We start from the raw sequence: 16,242 nt of genomic DNA on the forward strand, positions 1-16,242 counted from the left end.
GCGGGGGTCTTCCCGAATGAGCCCATTAGCCAGCCCCAATGGCAGCTGAAACGGGGCCGCAGCCAAGTCCTCTCCGTTTCAAAAACCCTCCATCGCCTGCAGCAGATCAGAACAAGGCCTGCGGGAGCCCTTAGCTTCTGATTGCAGCTGTGAGGAAGGACAAAACAATTTATAGGAAGCCAAGTAGCTCCTGTCTCACTATTTCTTTCTTTCTGACTTTGGGGAGGGGCAAGACTGGGATATGGTCCTCCCCACACACCATAGCTTCTTACAAGGCAGGTATAGGCCTACAGTAGGAGAGAACAGTAGTGAGTGTATTTGTGCTGATAGGATATTTATGTCAATGCTCTGGATGTGTTTACACATGTCCTTGCTTTTTCTTCCATCCACATACAGTTGTGTTTGATACATGGTCCTCCCTAGGACAAAGCTAAGCGTGTGCTCAGATAGTCTCAGTTGTATGTTGGGCAGCATGCTTATCACATTCTTTCTCCATACATCTGCCTTGTTCCTTCTCTGCCTTGTCAAGATTCAGGGTTAGAGTTAGATCACCTTCTTAACATCTCTTCATAATAGGAGGAGTTTGGCACTGAAAGGAAGGCCTCCTACTGGGACTCCCTCATTTGTCCCTTTGGTTCAGCCAGCATGAGAAAAGCAGGCATCTCTAGGGGAGCTTCTTTCTGCAGTGGCCCGGAGAGAAGGTGTGAAGGGCAGGAACCCCTCACCTCCTGATAAAAGGAGGGGTTTCCTTCCTCACAGAATCACAGAGGGCCAGACCTAGAAAGGAACCCTAGAGATCACCTAATTCACTCTTTCAGTGTACAGAGTGGGAAATAGCTTTGGGGAAGGGTAATGTGTTGCCCATTGTCTCATAGTGAGTGAGTTGGTGGCAGCCGGCCAAGACTGGAGTCCAAGAGGCCAGAATCTTAACCTACTTGAGTATAGAGTCCCTGACCTTAAGACTGCCAACTCCTGTGCGCACTGACCTTCCTCAAAGGAAGGTGGGGCTGTGAGGTTTTGAGGGGGAAAGGTAGATTTGAAAAACATTAGTAGAAAAACTGAAGTTTTATATTATGTGTTTTTACCTCAAAGACTCACCTCTCCATGACCAAATTGTACAGTTGTAATTTTTATGTAGTCAGGAGCTCTTTTCATTGGGGACGTCACTGGCAGCCACTGCCAAAGATCTTGATGCCCCCAGAATTACCCCCAAGTTCCAGGAGCACTTTGCCACCAACTCGGGGGTTTAGAAAGCAGAAGAAAAAAACCCTATGAGGCCCAGTGAGGAATTTGTCTTAAATTTCAACTCAGGCTCTTTTGCATTACAATATAACCATAGAAAAGCAAAATCTGAAGGAAGGGAGGAAGAACATGCCTCACCTTCTGGGAAACTAAGGGGAGTCTCTGAATGAGAGAAGGCATTATGGAACTCTGAGTAAAATGAGTTATTCTCTGAGATTACTGGGAAACGAGGTTGGAGGAGGGACCCCCTACTCCTCTCCCTTACTAAGTTTGAGTTGTCTGTTTTTTCTCCTTTGATGAGGTAGAAGGAGGGTGGTGTGGTACCCCACAGTGACCTAAGCCTTAAATAGTGTGTTTAGTGAACTGACAAGCACAGCAGGTTCTGAAGTTATCTCACTTTGGTGCTAAGACTATCCCTCTTTGGACCTCACTGAGAGGTAACCCTTCTAGTGCTTATTTTCTGAGCATATGAGTCTGGGAGCCAGTGATGTGTATAGAGGCAAATAAAGAATCTCTAAGCTGGAATCAGAGTCTTGGAGAGAGAAAGGTACCACTAGTGCAGCTTAGAGATAGAGTTATGAGCCTGGGTCAGAGGGGCAGTGGGTCTGCAAACAGAACATTGTATGCTGATGACAAAGAAACAGATCCTACTACATAACCTTTACATTTTCTCCATCACACCCCAATTGATAATATTGGGGGAACTTGAACTGGTCCCCATGCAGATTCCTCCCTACACAGGGAGTATGTATGTCAGACTGACTTGTCCAAATTGCATCAAGTCTGCTGTCCCCTCACAAACCTCCTTTCTCTCTGTTAGGATTTTCTTGTTTTGTTTGTTTGTTTGTTTGTTTTTGCCTCCCAGTCTTTCTTGAAGAAGCTGTTTTGGACAAGGCAATGGTGATCTGATCTAAAACTAGATGGCCTCCTCTTGAGTAACCTTTTTTTTTTTTAAAGATTTTATTTATTTATTTGACAGAGATCACGAGTAGGCAGAGAGAGAGAGGGGAGGAGGAAAGCAGGCTCCCCGCTGAGCAGAGAGCCGACAGGGCCCAATCCCAGGATCCTGGGATCATGACCTGAGCGGAAGGCAGAGGCTTTAACCCACTGAGCCACCCAGGCGCCCCTTGAGTAACCTTCTTGCATTAACTTTGCATTAACCTTGAACCTTCATCATCCTTTATAATTCTGAGTTTCACAGCTTCTGGTTCTGGTGAATTCCTAATTTATCTCTTAAGTAGAGGAATCATTGTTTTTACTTTATCAGACTGGGAGCTGGTTCCCAGGAGATAGGACTCTTAGAGCAGTTGCAGTTCTCTCCAAGAGCATACTTAAGGTTCATCTTAATCCTTCCAGGCTTTGTGAATTCAGTTTTGAGGGAATTGGAAGCGTGGTGACCATTACCATCACTGTTACCTACTAAAGCCATATTCCCTGGGTGAAAGACCAAATTTCTCTTTGGTGTCTAGTCCCTTGTCTCATGTCCAAAGTAACCTGTTATTTTCCTTTACAGGTGGCAGCAGCGGCAGGAAGAATGGCCCTTGAGGAATTTGGTGAAATCCATCAGTCACCTGGCATCTGGAACTCTGACAAGTTCAGTCTTTAATAGACTCTAAAGCCAGGTAGGGACCTAAGACCCATCAGAGGTTTCAGGTCCACTTTTGTAAGGAATTCCCCACCCCCACATACAACTAGTCTCAGGGAAGTTTCTTATTCCCAAGGAAGTTTCTTATTCCCAAGATCTCCAGAAAAGTTTCCCTGACTTTTTATTTGACGCGATTATGGTATCCTACCTTCTCATTAACAATTTCTCCCCCTGGTTAGAGTAGGTGACCCTTTTTACTAATATTGACAGTCATTTCATTCCTCTTCTTTCCTCTTGGCCCACTTTGCTAATGGGTATTCCTCTTTGGTGGGATACTGATGTTGGTTACTCTACAACTTTCGTCCCACTTACCCATCACCACCACCACCACCACCACATACACACACACAAACACACACACACAGCCCTGCCTTCTTCCCCAAGAAGCTATTTTCTCTCCCTTTCTGAGTGGGATTGGGCATGCTGTCCCTTCTTACTGCCTCATCAACTTCTCTACTTCCTTTCCAGATTTGATGGGCTCCCACCTGTCCAGACAATATACAAGACACAAGAAGTAGAGGCCCACAAGCCTGCTTCTCTCCAGCCTCATTGCCCAGAACCAAGCAGGTCAGGAGTTTCCAGTGCTCACCCCCAGCCTTCTTGCTGCCAGGTAGGTGGGCTCTTCTGTCTACCCACTAACCCCAAACAGGGTCGTATTTCTCTCTGGAAGTATTTTTCTCTGTTGTTAAATATCTCCAATAAGGGGAAGACCTTAGTGACTCACCTCTCTGCCTTGTGATTTCCAGTTTTAATCTTTAGCTGGATTAAATATCCACCCCTTTCCTATAGTTCAGAACGATTTCCCCCTTTTAGTGGGTGTGGGAATAAGGGACCAGTAAATATGATATTTCGCCCTGGAGTGTAAGGGTCCAATGACAGGCAACACTTCTCTTGGGGCTGAAAGTCTAAAGCCCCAGATATCCATTCTGCCCAGTGGCCTGGCATACTTGGAGAATACCTGGATCTTTCGAGGGAAAGCTGTGTTTATCCGGTGTCTATTCCCAAGGACAAGGATCTCAGACTCTGAGAATCTGTCTATTCATTCGCAGACCTCTCCGGGGAATAATAAAGGATTACTGTACAGCAGAAACCAACCACCAGAGGCGCCTGGGTGGCTCAGTCCGTTAAGCATCTGCTTTTGGCTCAGGTCGTGATCCCAGAGACCTGGATCAAGGGTGGAATTGAGTCCCACATCAGGCTCGCTGTTCAGTGGGGAGTCTTCTCCCTCCACCTGCTGCTCTGCTTGTCTCTCTCTATGACAAATAAATAAATAAAATCTTAAAAAAAAAAAAAAAAAGGAAGAAAGAAAGAAAAGAAAAGAAGCCCACCACCAGGTGACAGTGTCTGGAGTTCAGGTGGCATAGATCACTTGGCAGGTCTTATCCGGTATCTGTAAAAATTTGTTAGGGATGCCAGAGCCGCTCCTGCCATTGGATGTGACATCAGCTTACCTTTTGCTTTTAGGCCTCCTCTCTCAGTAGCCCCTCTCTTACCCCTGCAAGCCAGACAGCACAAGCAGCAGCCCTAATAGGTGCCAGCCCTGGATAATGTACACCCTCCCTGGTTGACACATACCTGGGATGCAGGATGGATGGGAATGCAGGAGATGGCCCTGGAAGTGGTTGAGCAGTAGTACTTTCATGACTCAGAGAGCGTCAGCATTCATAATTTTGTCCTTCCAGATGTCAGTCTTGGTGTCTGATCCCTCAAAGCTGCAGGGCCACTTGGACAGCTGCAGTCTTGGTTTCTGCCACACGAGGGTGCTGCTGACCAATTAAAACTCCTGCCCCTTAGCAGACAGGAGTTTGGGTGACGGGGCACCCTTTCCTCAAGACAGGGATCAGAAACAATCTGAGAGAGCCTGAGAGCCAGGCCCCAAGAAGCCAGAAGAATGATTAATACCACTTTCTCTTCCTTAGAAATGGCCTGAGACCCTGAACAGTCTGCCCTAGTGGCCTGACATCTCAGTATGTTTCCATCTGAACTCAGGAAGCCTCCAGCTCTGGGCACCAAACATCTTGCATAGGTGCTTTTCTCCCTCAGGGTGTAGTAGGTTTCAGCTGTCCCCAACACCCCGACTGTCTCCCTGCCTCTTAAACAGTCACTTTCTAGTCCAGAGGGTAAGGGTACCTTTGGTTTCCAGAGAAAAAAAATCTCGCAATTGTGAGAGAAGTATCTTAGTGAGAGAGTGTTGGGGAGAGGGCTGAGAATGGGAAAGTTCAGCCTTCTGTGTGCCATCACCTCCCCTATCACAGACCTGGAGAACTCAAGACGGTCCAGTGGATGTTTGCAGCTTGAGTGGCTGGAGGACACCTCAAAAAAAGGTGTCAGAAAGCTGGGTGGGGAAGGGGATGCCTTGGCCCGTGAGCTTTGAACTGACCCTGTATGGGACCCTTTTGGGGGTGAGGTATCCTACAACTGATCCTCAGTCTTCAGGAAGCCCTTCCAGGATGAACAGGCTAAGGGAGATGACAGAGGTTCTCCTCCTCCCTCCTACCCCCGTGCCCGAGGGCCCCTCCCCAGGAGGACAGCTTGATTAAACAGTCGGTGCTGCTGGAATTACTGCACAGCTGGCGCTCCCCCCAGCACCCCGAGCAGAGCAGCAGCGCAGATTAAAATCTCCAATTAGCGTTAAAGTGAAGTGAGGAGGTACTGAGGCTGCCAAGGAGGCCAGGTGGGGGCCCTGGGTCGGCAGACACCCCCACTGGTGCCTGGACTGAGTGCCACCCCCCAGTCATCCCTTTTTTCCTAGCTCCTCTCTCAGTGCCCACTAGCTTTGCATTGCTTGGGGCCACAGGACTTTCTGGGGGCAGAGGGTGGAGCAGATGCCTTACCTGACAAAATGCTGGGGACACTGTAAGTGTGAAGGAGAATGAGCGATCAGTGCTTGTCAGGGGAGACACCCTGCTCACAGCGTGTCAGGCAGCCAGGTTGAGGTGACTTCACCCCCCTGCTGCTGCTTTTTGCCTAGAGAAAGGGCAAACAGGACAGGTCCTCCAGACCCAGACCCTCTTACCTCTAAGGTGCTGGGTGTTGTGGTGCCCACACAAACATCCATCCTTGTATATATATATTTTTTAAATTTTATTTATTTATTTATTTGACAGACAGAGATCACAAGTAGGCAGAGAGGCAGGCAGAGAGAGAGAGAGGAAGAAGCAGGCTCCCTGCTGAACAGAGAGCCTGTTGTGGGGCTCGATCCCAGGACTCTGGGATCATGATCTGAGGCGAAGGCAGAGGCTTTAACCCACTGAGCCACCCAGGCGCCCCAATCCTTGTATATTTTATACTATCTGAGCTATCTGCTCCCACCCAAATTATGGCTCTGTTCTTCCTCCTTCCCTCTGTTACTCTCAGCTTTCTTGTAGGTAGGGATAGGCACAGCCTAGCTTGAGAGCATCGCCATGCCCTGCCACCTGGGTCCCAGCCGACTTCTCATTACCTTCTTTGCAGTTTGGGGAAGAGCAGGGATATGCCAAGAATGGAGGCCTCAGATTCTTCCAACCTCCAAACAGCATACCCTGTCCTAAGGGCCCTCTACCATTTACACTTCTGCCCTTCACTCACCAAGCCCAGAAGGAGGGCAGCACAGCAGCCACACCCTCTGACTTCCCTCTGCCCCTTTAAGGGAAATGGAGGTGGGTACCCAGCTGACTGAACCTACTCACACCTCCAGAAATTAGACACCAGGGCACAGTGCCACCCTCCCAGGCTGGCACATGCTACCCTGGCAGAGGTTCAAATAACACCACCCCCCTTCATCCTCCCACCCCGATGTCTTCCTCTTCTCTCTCCCTCTTTCTTCCTCTCTCTCTCTCTCTTTTTTTTTCTCAGCTCAAAGCACAGCTGAGCCTTAAAAGGAAGGGGGGAGACCAAGCTGGGGCAGGGGGGTGGAGAGCTCCAATAGCACGTTTTCACCTGCCATTTAATTGGATGTATTTTTAATTAATGGGACCTCAGGGACCAACATGAGACAATCTGATCTCTGAATAGGGACAGGGGAGGGATTGGGTTAGGGAGGAGGATTGGGCCACTGGGTGCGGTTACTGGGAACCCAGGCCCATCAATCACTGGCCACTTTGCGCTCTGGCATGGGGAATAGTGAGGTGGAGGAGGAGGGGTGGTGCTGGGGGTAGTTGCCAGGATTTCCCCCCAACTGCCAGGACCTCCAAAAAAGGATAGAACTATACTAGTTGACTTGGGTCTGAGACCCAAAATTGCAGCCAGGATATTAGGTAAGGCAATTATCTTGCTCTTAGGATTTTGTCCAGTTGGGCCTGTCCCTGTGAATGATGTAAAACTGAAAGGAAAGTAGGGACAGAGTTTTGAGGTCCTTGAAGAGAGAGGGCAAGAGCTAGGGACCATAGAACCAGAGACTGTGTGAGAGGAAAGAGGAGAGCAGGGTTTAAAGATATTTCTGAATGTTTGGACATAGGAGAAGTGCCCTGGAGGTTACATGCAAAGCATGTAAGGCCTGATGCCTTTGGGGTGTGACTCATAGAAGCTTACTGCTGCAAGGGAGAGAACCTGGAGTTCATCTTGCCGAACACTTCACTTTACAGATGTGGAAATGGAGACCCAGAGAGGAAAAATCAGTTGAATCCTGTCCTGGAGTTGCTTTGTGTTCCTGGCTTCAGAGAGTTCCTGGGAACCCAAGGAAAGGTAGGTAGGTAGGTAGGTAGGGCTTGGGGAGGGAAGTCAAGGGAAGAGGATTGGCAGGATTATTACTGGAGTGTCATATTTCTGGCCTCCAAGACAGAAGCAAGTGAGGGGGGGAGTCAGGCAGATGCATTATTGGAGGAACATTTCCCTCATACACCTAGTTCCAGAGGTCATTTCATCTGTTCCCCTGCTTCCAAGTAGACAGATCCCTGAGATCCCTCCACTCTCATGGGATTTTACTATACTCTGTAAAGTCCACAATGTATCAACTACCCTAGTTCCTTAACTAGGAAATAAGTTTTGCAAAGGTGACTAAATATTGAGCTCTTTTGAGATCTTATTACAGGTTTCCCTATCACAGTATAAACTGCTAGAAAAAATTATGCTGAAGAGTGGTCTTACACCTCTTGTCCCATGTCTAGGCCTAAAACAGAGAGGGTTAAAATTCAAGGCTCTGAAGGCTGAGTCAGAAATGCCTCTGTATTCATGCGGTGCCATGGCCCCAGAGCACTTAGTCAAGCCCTATCTGACTTTGTGCAGTGTTGGTGCACAATGGAGAAGAAGGAGTGTTTCCAGCTGTCCACATCTCCACTCACTGTTCAGACACTAGGGTTAAGGAGGGAAAGAATGAAGGAGAAAAGAGACTTTCCCACCAGGTTGCCAAAGGTGGCATTTCCTGGCATTTTCTTTCTTCCTTAAGAAAATTCAAGATTCTTTGTTCTGCGCTTCATGAGACTAAGCTGGGGTCAGGCAGGGTGGGCACAGAGCATGGAAAGCAGAGTGGATAGAAACTTCATCACACTTTTCAAGCCATCACACCTTTCCCCTACTCCCAGAATTGTCTTCTCTCTTAGTATCCCACTTTTCAAAAAGATTTTATTTATTTATTTGACAGACAGAGATCACAAGTAGGCAGAGAGGCAGGCAGAGAGAGACGGAGAAGCAGGCTTCCCGCTGAGCAGAGAGCCTGATGTGGGACTCGATTCCAGGACCCTGGGATCATGACCTGAGGCGAAGGCAGAGGCTTTAACCCACTGAGCCATTCAGGCACCCCTAGTGTCCCATTTTATATCCCCCAAAGTCCCTGAGGAAAAGCAGGATGTGCCTCTGTAAGTGACCCACATTCACCCTGTCTTATGTTTAGACCTTCAGGATCACCTCCTTGCCTTCTCTACAAACAATAAATGAGAAGGACCCCTCACATCCCCTCAAGACAGTCTGAAAAGAATGCATCTGCCTCTTCCCCTGCTTCCAAGGGCCTATAGTAGTGGGAACTGGGAGGAGAACTGTGCCAGGAAATTGAAAAGGAAGATTCTCTTGTCTGGGAAGGTCCGGGAGGAGCCTGAAAAGGGGGAGAATATGGAGAGGGGAAACTTGGGAGCTGAGGCCTGTAGTCCCATCTGTGGGGCTGGCTGCCTAACCCAGGGTAGGCCGTTCATACTGACTATTATTCACAGGATTTAGTAGAGGCTCCTGTTTACAGAGCTACTGTTTCTCCTTTGAAATACAGAGCAGCGGAGAAGAACAGCAAAGAAGAAGGGGAGAGGGTGTCAGGCTTTCGGTAGGCCCTTTCTTACCCCTTTTCCACCCCTGCTCCATCCCTGCTCCAACATTGGAGGCATATTGGAGGGTCCAAAAGGCCCTTACAGCATTCAATCTAGATTCTGGATGTTTCTCTAAGGAACAGGGCTTCCCTCCCCAAAGTCCCACTGGCCCTGCCTCACAATCCCAAGGTTTAGGCAAGGTGCCAGATCTACAGCTCTGGAGTCAGAGCCTGGAGCCTGGAGTCCAGAAAGATTGCTGAACCTTTGCTGGGAAAGAGAAACAGACTTGCAGTAAGTGGGAGGCAGAGGTAGCAGCAACCAGAATGCCCTGCACTTTGGAGAAAATGGAGCTCTGTATTGGCCCAGGGTTTAGCATTCACTCTGACGGGACTCCTCCTTTCCTCCTTCTCCCTCAGTGTATCCCATGGGTTGGTGAGAGATCTGGATGTCTGAACCTCCCACCTGACACCTCAAAAGTTATTATACATATCCCCTCTCTAGTTCCCCAGGCCAGGGAGGAGGGGAAAGAAGGCATCTAAGAGGAGGCAGTGCTGTGCTGTCTATCTGTCAGCACTCAGGGAGGCCAAGGAGAAGAAACAGTGACCAGAGAGGGAACCAGGAGGTGATGCCTGCTCTTGAAACAGTCTCTATTCCATCCTCTCCGGTACCCCCTCTCACATGCTGACAAGGCTGTGTGCCCAAGTGTGCCAGCTCTCCTGGCTGGCAGTCCTGCTCTGCCATGCAGGCATCCGGCTCTCTGCTCCGGCACAGAGCACATGCTGGGGTCTCTCACGCGCCTTTGCTCACTCATCTCAGTCTGTCTGTGTTGCAGATTCCTGGGATGAAAGAGGAAGCTGTGGCCCCGTGAGTAGGAAGATGGTGGGCCTGCGTTCCTTTGGGTGCATATCTGCCTCACTGGAGGGCAAGGAAGGAGAAGGCTCCTGGCAGCTCCCCTGAGCTCAGGGTTCTGGTGACTCATAGCAATGGGGGCAGCTCATGAAAACATCAGAGGGGAAGGGGCCCCGGCTTGTTAGAGCTCTCTTTTTACCCCAGTTCTCCCCAACTCTGAGCTATGTGGATGAGGTTCTCTCATCAGAACTGTGGGGCAAGAAGAGGCTCCAGCTATGAAAGAATAGAGGGAAATGGGACAGAAGAGATTAGGGGAGGTTGAGCATTCCCAGAAAGAGGCTTCCCATTGAGGAAAGGATAGGCGAGGCTGGTAGTACCCTGTATATCCACTGGCTGCACAGAGGGTCCTGGGCATTCACATGTGCAGGCAGACACAACTCCTCCTCGGAAGGATTGCCTCTTGGTCTCACTACTCTCTTCCCTGGAAACAAACACCATAGATCATCAAAGATGCCAATTGACTCTTCCCTCACAGGCCAGGTGGGCAGTGTACATCTTCCCTACTCTGAGTCACGGGGATGAGAGGATATTGTGTTTGAGATCACATCAGCAGAAAGGGGCCAGAAGGTGGACCAGGAGAACCATTCATGCCTCTGACCACAGTCCAAGGGATCTCCTTGTTTCAGCAAAGGGAAACAGGGATCTTTGGTACAAGTGTATCCAGACAATAGTGTGGTGAAAAATGGGCTAAGTAGGAGGAGAGTTCTCTGACAGAGCCCATTTTCATTGGCCTATTTCATTGCTGGCAGCCCTCCAACTTGGGGTGAGGGGGTGCTCTCTGCTGGGCTGCTTCTGGAGATCCAGAGATGGTTTTGGTTGGAGAAAGTGATAGACCAGCCACTTTTCATTCTTCACTCCTCCTCTAGGGAGACAGAACTTCTCTACTCCCCCAGCTCTCCTTGGCAACATTGGGAGCCCAGGGCCCCCCACTGGAATACTGATCATAAAGCTCAGTCCTGAACTGAGCCAACACATCACTGGGCTCTGGTATAGAAATGGTGCTGTGAGGGGAGCCTGGGTACCCCAGGTGGGTATAGGCAAGTGTGGGGAGTTTAGATCCAGGAGAGGTAGTAGAATCACTCCTCAATACCACACACTCTTCCTCTTTCTCAAACTTTCTCCTTGGCCTCCCTTTTCTTCCTCCTCCCTTCAGCTAGCTCCACTCCTGGCCACCTCACCCCTTATACGGTAAATAGTTGTCTGTTCACTACACTTTTCTCTCTCTTCCTCTACTCCTGAGTCCCAGCCAAGAGTTACCCCATTTGAACTCTTTGTACTGTTGAATGCCATCAGGATCTGAACACAGAATCCCCAGCCTTTGCCGCCACCCCCCAACTCTGAGAATGCCACTCTGACTCTGAAACTGACTCTTTAGTGCTCACCCTCCCCACCAGGGTAACCAGGCCAAGACTGGTATGTCCACTAACAACAAGGGCCCTGACCTGAGGCAGAGGGCTGCTCCAAGGGTGCAATGAGGCCCGGCCCTAAATGCAAGTATGCCTGTGCATTGGGCACACTGGTTTATTAGTGTTATTTCAGCATTGTGATGCAGAGAGAGTAAGTGTAACAGCTGCTCCTTGCTTGCAGTGTTTATTGTTACCTAGAGACAACCTCCTGGCTTTTTCCCAGCTCCCCCTCCCCCCCAGCCCAACCCCCTCCCTGCCAACAGTCCTACTCTCCCCACACTGATGGGAAATTTATAGCTTGCCCATACCATGCCTTTAACCCTCTCCTGTCCATAGGGTAGGTGGGGCAAAAAAAGCCAAAGAGAGCAATGGGCATGCTCGGGCCCCAGCAGGGTAGAATGGTGTGCTGAGGAAGGGAGGGAGGGAGGACACTGCCCCTCCCCAGTCTGTGTGTCCAGACTCAGGCTCTGGTTGCCCTCCTGGCTCTCATGTTGAGAGAAAAGAGCTTTGGACCCAGCATCCTCCTTATAAGATGATTCTCTTCCTTGGGCATCTCTAAGCTCCCCCAGTTGGTCTGCCTGGTCCTGAACAGGCACAGTGAGGTAGTATTAAAACAGGAATAAATGTGGAGAGGCAGAATCCCCAGCCCTCTCCTTTCTGTAGAGATGTCATATCAAGACTAACAAGAGGGGCTCCTGGGTGGCTCAGTGGGTTGGGGCCTCGGCCTTCGGCTCGGGTCATGATCCCAGGGTCCTGGGATCGAGCCCCGCGTCGGGCACTCTGCTCGGCGGGGAGCCTGCTTCCTCCTCTCTCTGCCTCTCTGCCTGCTTGTGATCTCTGTCTGTCAAATAAATAAATAAGATCTTAAAAAAAAGAAAAAAAAAGACTAACAAGAGACTCTGTCATGAGGGATGTTGGCCAGACCTTCCCAACTAGGTAAATGTCAAACATGAAACTGGTTCCTGAGTCAGGTGGGAGAAACTACCTACTCTATCTTTACCCCAGGCCAGCACTCAGGTCCCAAGAGATTCCCAGACCATTCTCCAAGCTGGTCTTCTTGGTCTGGTTAGGCTACTCCTTTCTGCTCTTATTCCTGACCCATTTTCTCCTGCTTATCTTTTGGTTTGATAGCTTGGATTAAATCCAAGAGACCAAGAGGACTGAAACATCTTAGTCATAGCCTCAGCAGAATTGGGGAAAGAGAAGCTCCTCCAATCCCTCCTGTATAGGACCTTTCATGGAAGGGTACCATGTCATATATTCAGCTGTTCCCACTGGAAATAAGAGAGTTTGAAGAGGGATTGGATTTTAGCAAAAAAAGATAGAAGGCAGACATATGGAAAAACTTACTCATGGGATAGGAAACTTCAGAATGGGGATACTTCAGAGATTGATTGATTGATTGTTTTTTGTTTTTTTGACTTTTTTTTTTTGCCTGCCTGGAATAGGTTTAAGTCTGTGCTGACCAAGGGGAATTGAAAAAACAGGATTACTTTTCTGTGGCTTCTCCAGATTTGGGCCTCAGTGCAATTTTTTCACTAACTCTGGGAGTGCACCCCTTCTCAGTCCTTCTAAATGTAGTAGCTGATGGTTATATCACAAGGTTGGGAGGCAGGAAGCCTTGGGTTCCAGCACCAGCACTGCCAAAACTGGGCTACCTTGTAAGCGTTCTGGGTTAACTTCTCTGAGCCCTACTTTACTTGTCTATAAAATTTAGATAAGCAGTCTCTTAAAGTTGTAGAGAGCATTTAATGAAGTAATGTGTGTAAAACACCCAGGACACTGCCTGATACTTACTAGGTACTCAGTGTTTGATACAATAAATTGTTACTTTTATGGAGTCACCAGGGCTGACATTGCTTCAAAGACTCCATGAGTCTCTGAAATACAGGCCAAGTAACTGAATGTAGGTACGCTGGGAAGAATGTCCGTGATTGTCTTCATGATGTGGAGCAAGGGGTGGCAGTCTCCTGGAAAGGAAATAGCCCCAATCCCTTGACTCAGACTCTGCCATTCCCATGCCTCAAACCAGGAGCACATTAGGTAGTGTTCTGCCTGGAAGTACAGCTTCATCATCTAAGATGGAGCTGTGAGAAGACAGCCATTAGGATAGCAAGATCTAGCATTTGCCAGGCACTTTATGGTTTGTCAAGTACATTTACCTGCATTAGCTCTTTTAATACCCAGCATATCCCAGTGAAGTGAAGAGAACTACCGTTTATTGAGTGCCTACTATGTGCCAGGCATTGTACTAAATGTATTTTTTTAGGCATATTTAAAGTCTATGGAGTATCATCACCTAACTATGTCATGATTTAGAAGACTCATCCCCTATTTTTAATCATTTAAGTATTTTACTATTATAAATAATACCAGAATGAACATTCTAACACATAAACCTTCATGCATTTTCAAAAAGATTTTTTTTTAAGATTTTTATTTATTTATTTGACACACAGAGAGAGATCACAAGTAGGCAGAGAGGCAGGCAGAGAAAGAGAGGAGGAAGCAGGCTTCCTGCTGAGCAGAGAACCCGATGCAGGGCTCGATCCTAGGACCCTGAGATCATGACCTAAGCCGAATGCAGTGGCTTAACCCACTGAGCCACCCAGGCGCCCCTCAAAAAGATTTTATTTATTTGTCAGAGAGAGAGAGAGAGAGCACAAGCAGAGGGAGAAGCAGGCTCCCCGCCGAGCAAGGAGCCCAATGCAGGACTCGATCCCAGGATCCTGGGACCATGACCTGAATTAAAGGCGACACTTAACTGAATGAGCCACCCAGGTGTCCCCCTTCATGCATTTTTATAGTAAATTCTAAAAAGTAGAATTATTAGATCAACAGATACAAATATCCCCTCTTCCCTATGGTTATGGTCACGCTATAGATGTACACTAATGAGAATAATGTTTTTTAAATTTTTCTCTTTGGAATTCTGCAGTGAAACACAAGGGCAGCCTCTTTTCTCTCCTAGGCCCAGCAGAGAGACATTAGTAATCTAGCTTTTATTTTCTTAATTGAGATAATTATAGATTCACATGCAGTTTTAAGAAATACTACAAAGCGGTGTTTACATGTGTAAATTTGTGTATCTACCTCTAGAGTCAAGGCACTGAACAGTTCCAACACCACAAAGATTCCTTATGTTGCCCTTTTATAATCACACCTACCTCACACCCTCCTTAACCCTTAGCAACCACTTATCTCCTCCACTTTTTGAAATGTTGTTATTTCAAAAATGGAGTCATACAGTGTGTAAGTTTTTATTGGCCTTTTTCACTCACCAAATCCATCCAAGTTTTTGTATGTATCCTAGTTTGTTCCTTTTGTTTATTCCATGGCATACCATGGACCACATGGACCACAGTTTGTTTAATCATTCACCTGTTAAAGGGCACTTTGTCCTCTCACTTTGTACTCACTACCAATTAATGAAGTAGCTCATTTTACTTGGTGTGCTATTTTATACTCACAATTATTAAGCTTCTTTAACCCTTCACGCATGGCACTATTATTATTTTCATTTCATAGATGAGGAAAATTGAGGCTCACAGTAAATAATTTTCCCATGATTACATGTTAAATGGCAAAGAAGAGCCTGGAACCCAAGCTAATAGGGCTCTTTCTATTGCATCAGACTTTCTCAGACCTTGACAAACATTGCTGGGAATAGGGTGTGGGCAGAACCAGAAGAGAGATGTTGGAGGCAAAAAGAGCACTGGAACAGCTTGGGTCAATTCAGGTGTTCACAGCTAACTTTAACTCATAGGTTAGAATAGCAGTATCATAGAGCAGGGAGCAATATGGTGTGTGCATTTGAAATTGTTTCCCCTGTGCCAGGAAGAACAAGGCTGAAGTGGATAGAGCCCATGACCAATCTGCCCACAGACCTGGGGCCTGGAATCAGAAAGGAAGCCTTCGGGTGTCTAGGAGAGGATGTGTGGCCAAGGTCCCCCATGGAAGTGTGAAGCGGAATGTGCCTCTGATGAGGTCTAAGGAAGCAGGCCATGATGAGTGAGCTCTGTTCTAGAGGAGCAAGGGCAATAATAGCACTTTTTTTTGGGGGGGGGAGCTACAGGTTATTTGTACATACACACACACACACACACACACACACACACACACACACACACACCCCTTGGGCAGGCCCAGTGTCTAGGACATGGTACAGAGGGCAAGCAGAGTAGAAGCAAAAGGCCAGTCCGGCACTTAGTCCTTGCTTTACAACTGTTCTTTACCTCCAGCTGAAGTCACGGACAGCGAAATCAGGAGGAGTTGGAGAAATCATTTGGTCTGTCCCTCAGCCTGTGGGCACTGGTTGAAGCTGACAGGTGGAAACCTAGAGTTGGCCCAGACATGATGGGTGGTAGAGATGCCAACTTGTGGGAGAGAAGGTTTGGCTCCTCTCCTGGGAGCTATGTCTGGCCAAAGGCTGCCTCTTCCCACCTCCTGCTGGAACTGGCTCTTTTATAGCTGATGTTATCATTGCTCCGTTGGCCTATTCCAGTGCTTGTGGACTCATAACAATTTTCCCAATGTACTCATGGCTCTAGAACCAGGCTCAGAGCACATATCACTCTTCTCCATCTCCCCTGGCCCATCAGAAATGGCACATCTCCCAGTCACACCCACACACCCTTGCCCAGTAATTCCAGCCATGGAGGATAAACACTGAGGCCTTCAGAATGTATAAGAACTATGCTGTATCTGAAACAAACTGAACTGAACAAACAAACTGAAACAACCAGAGATAACATTCTGAACTTGTGTCTTTTGGCTGGAAGTTCTTAGACAAAGGGAGATCAGTCTTTACTGAATCTTACTCCCACTGGGATTT

The 16,242-nt window shown here is 48.0% G+C and overlaps 1 protein-coding gene across 8 annotated transcripts in view; it reads left to right on the forward strand.

The window, feature by feature from the left end:
* Window positions 1-16,242, forward strand: part of CDK12 (cyclin dependent kinase 12) — an 82,429-nt gene that overhangs the window by 61,227 nt on the left and 4,960 nt on the right. For 6 of the 8 annotated variants that reach the window (XM_045984366.1, XM_045984364.1, XM_045984370.1 and 3 more), the window contains 3 exons: window positions 2,756-2,864; window positions 3,356-3,497; window positions 7,450-7,549. Coding sequence is in view for 2 of the 8 variants with exons in the window: in XM_045984373.1 (XP_045840329.1) it covers window positions 2,756-2,858 (103 nt within the window). In the remaining 6 variants the exon portion in view is untranslated. Of the gene's footprint in view, window positions 1-2,755; window positions 2,865-3,355; window positions 3,498-7,449; window positions 7,554-16,242 lie in introns of all 8 variants that reach the window. The other 2 variants (XM_045984367.1, XM_045984368.1) reach the window with 2 other exon arrangements.

The sequence above is a fragment of the Meles meles genome, chromosome 18 (genome assembly GCF_922984935.1).
Source record: "Meles meles chromosome 18, mMelMel3.1 paternal haplotype, whole genome shotgun sequence".
NCBI classification, from domain to species: Eukaryota; Metazoa; Chordata; class Mammalia; order Carnivora; family Mustelidae; genus Meles; species Meles meles.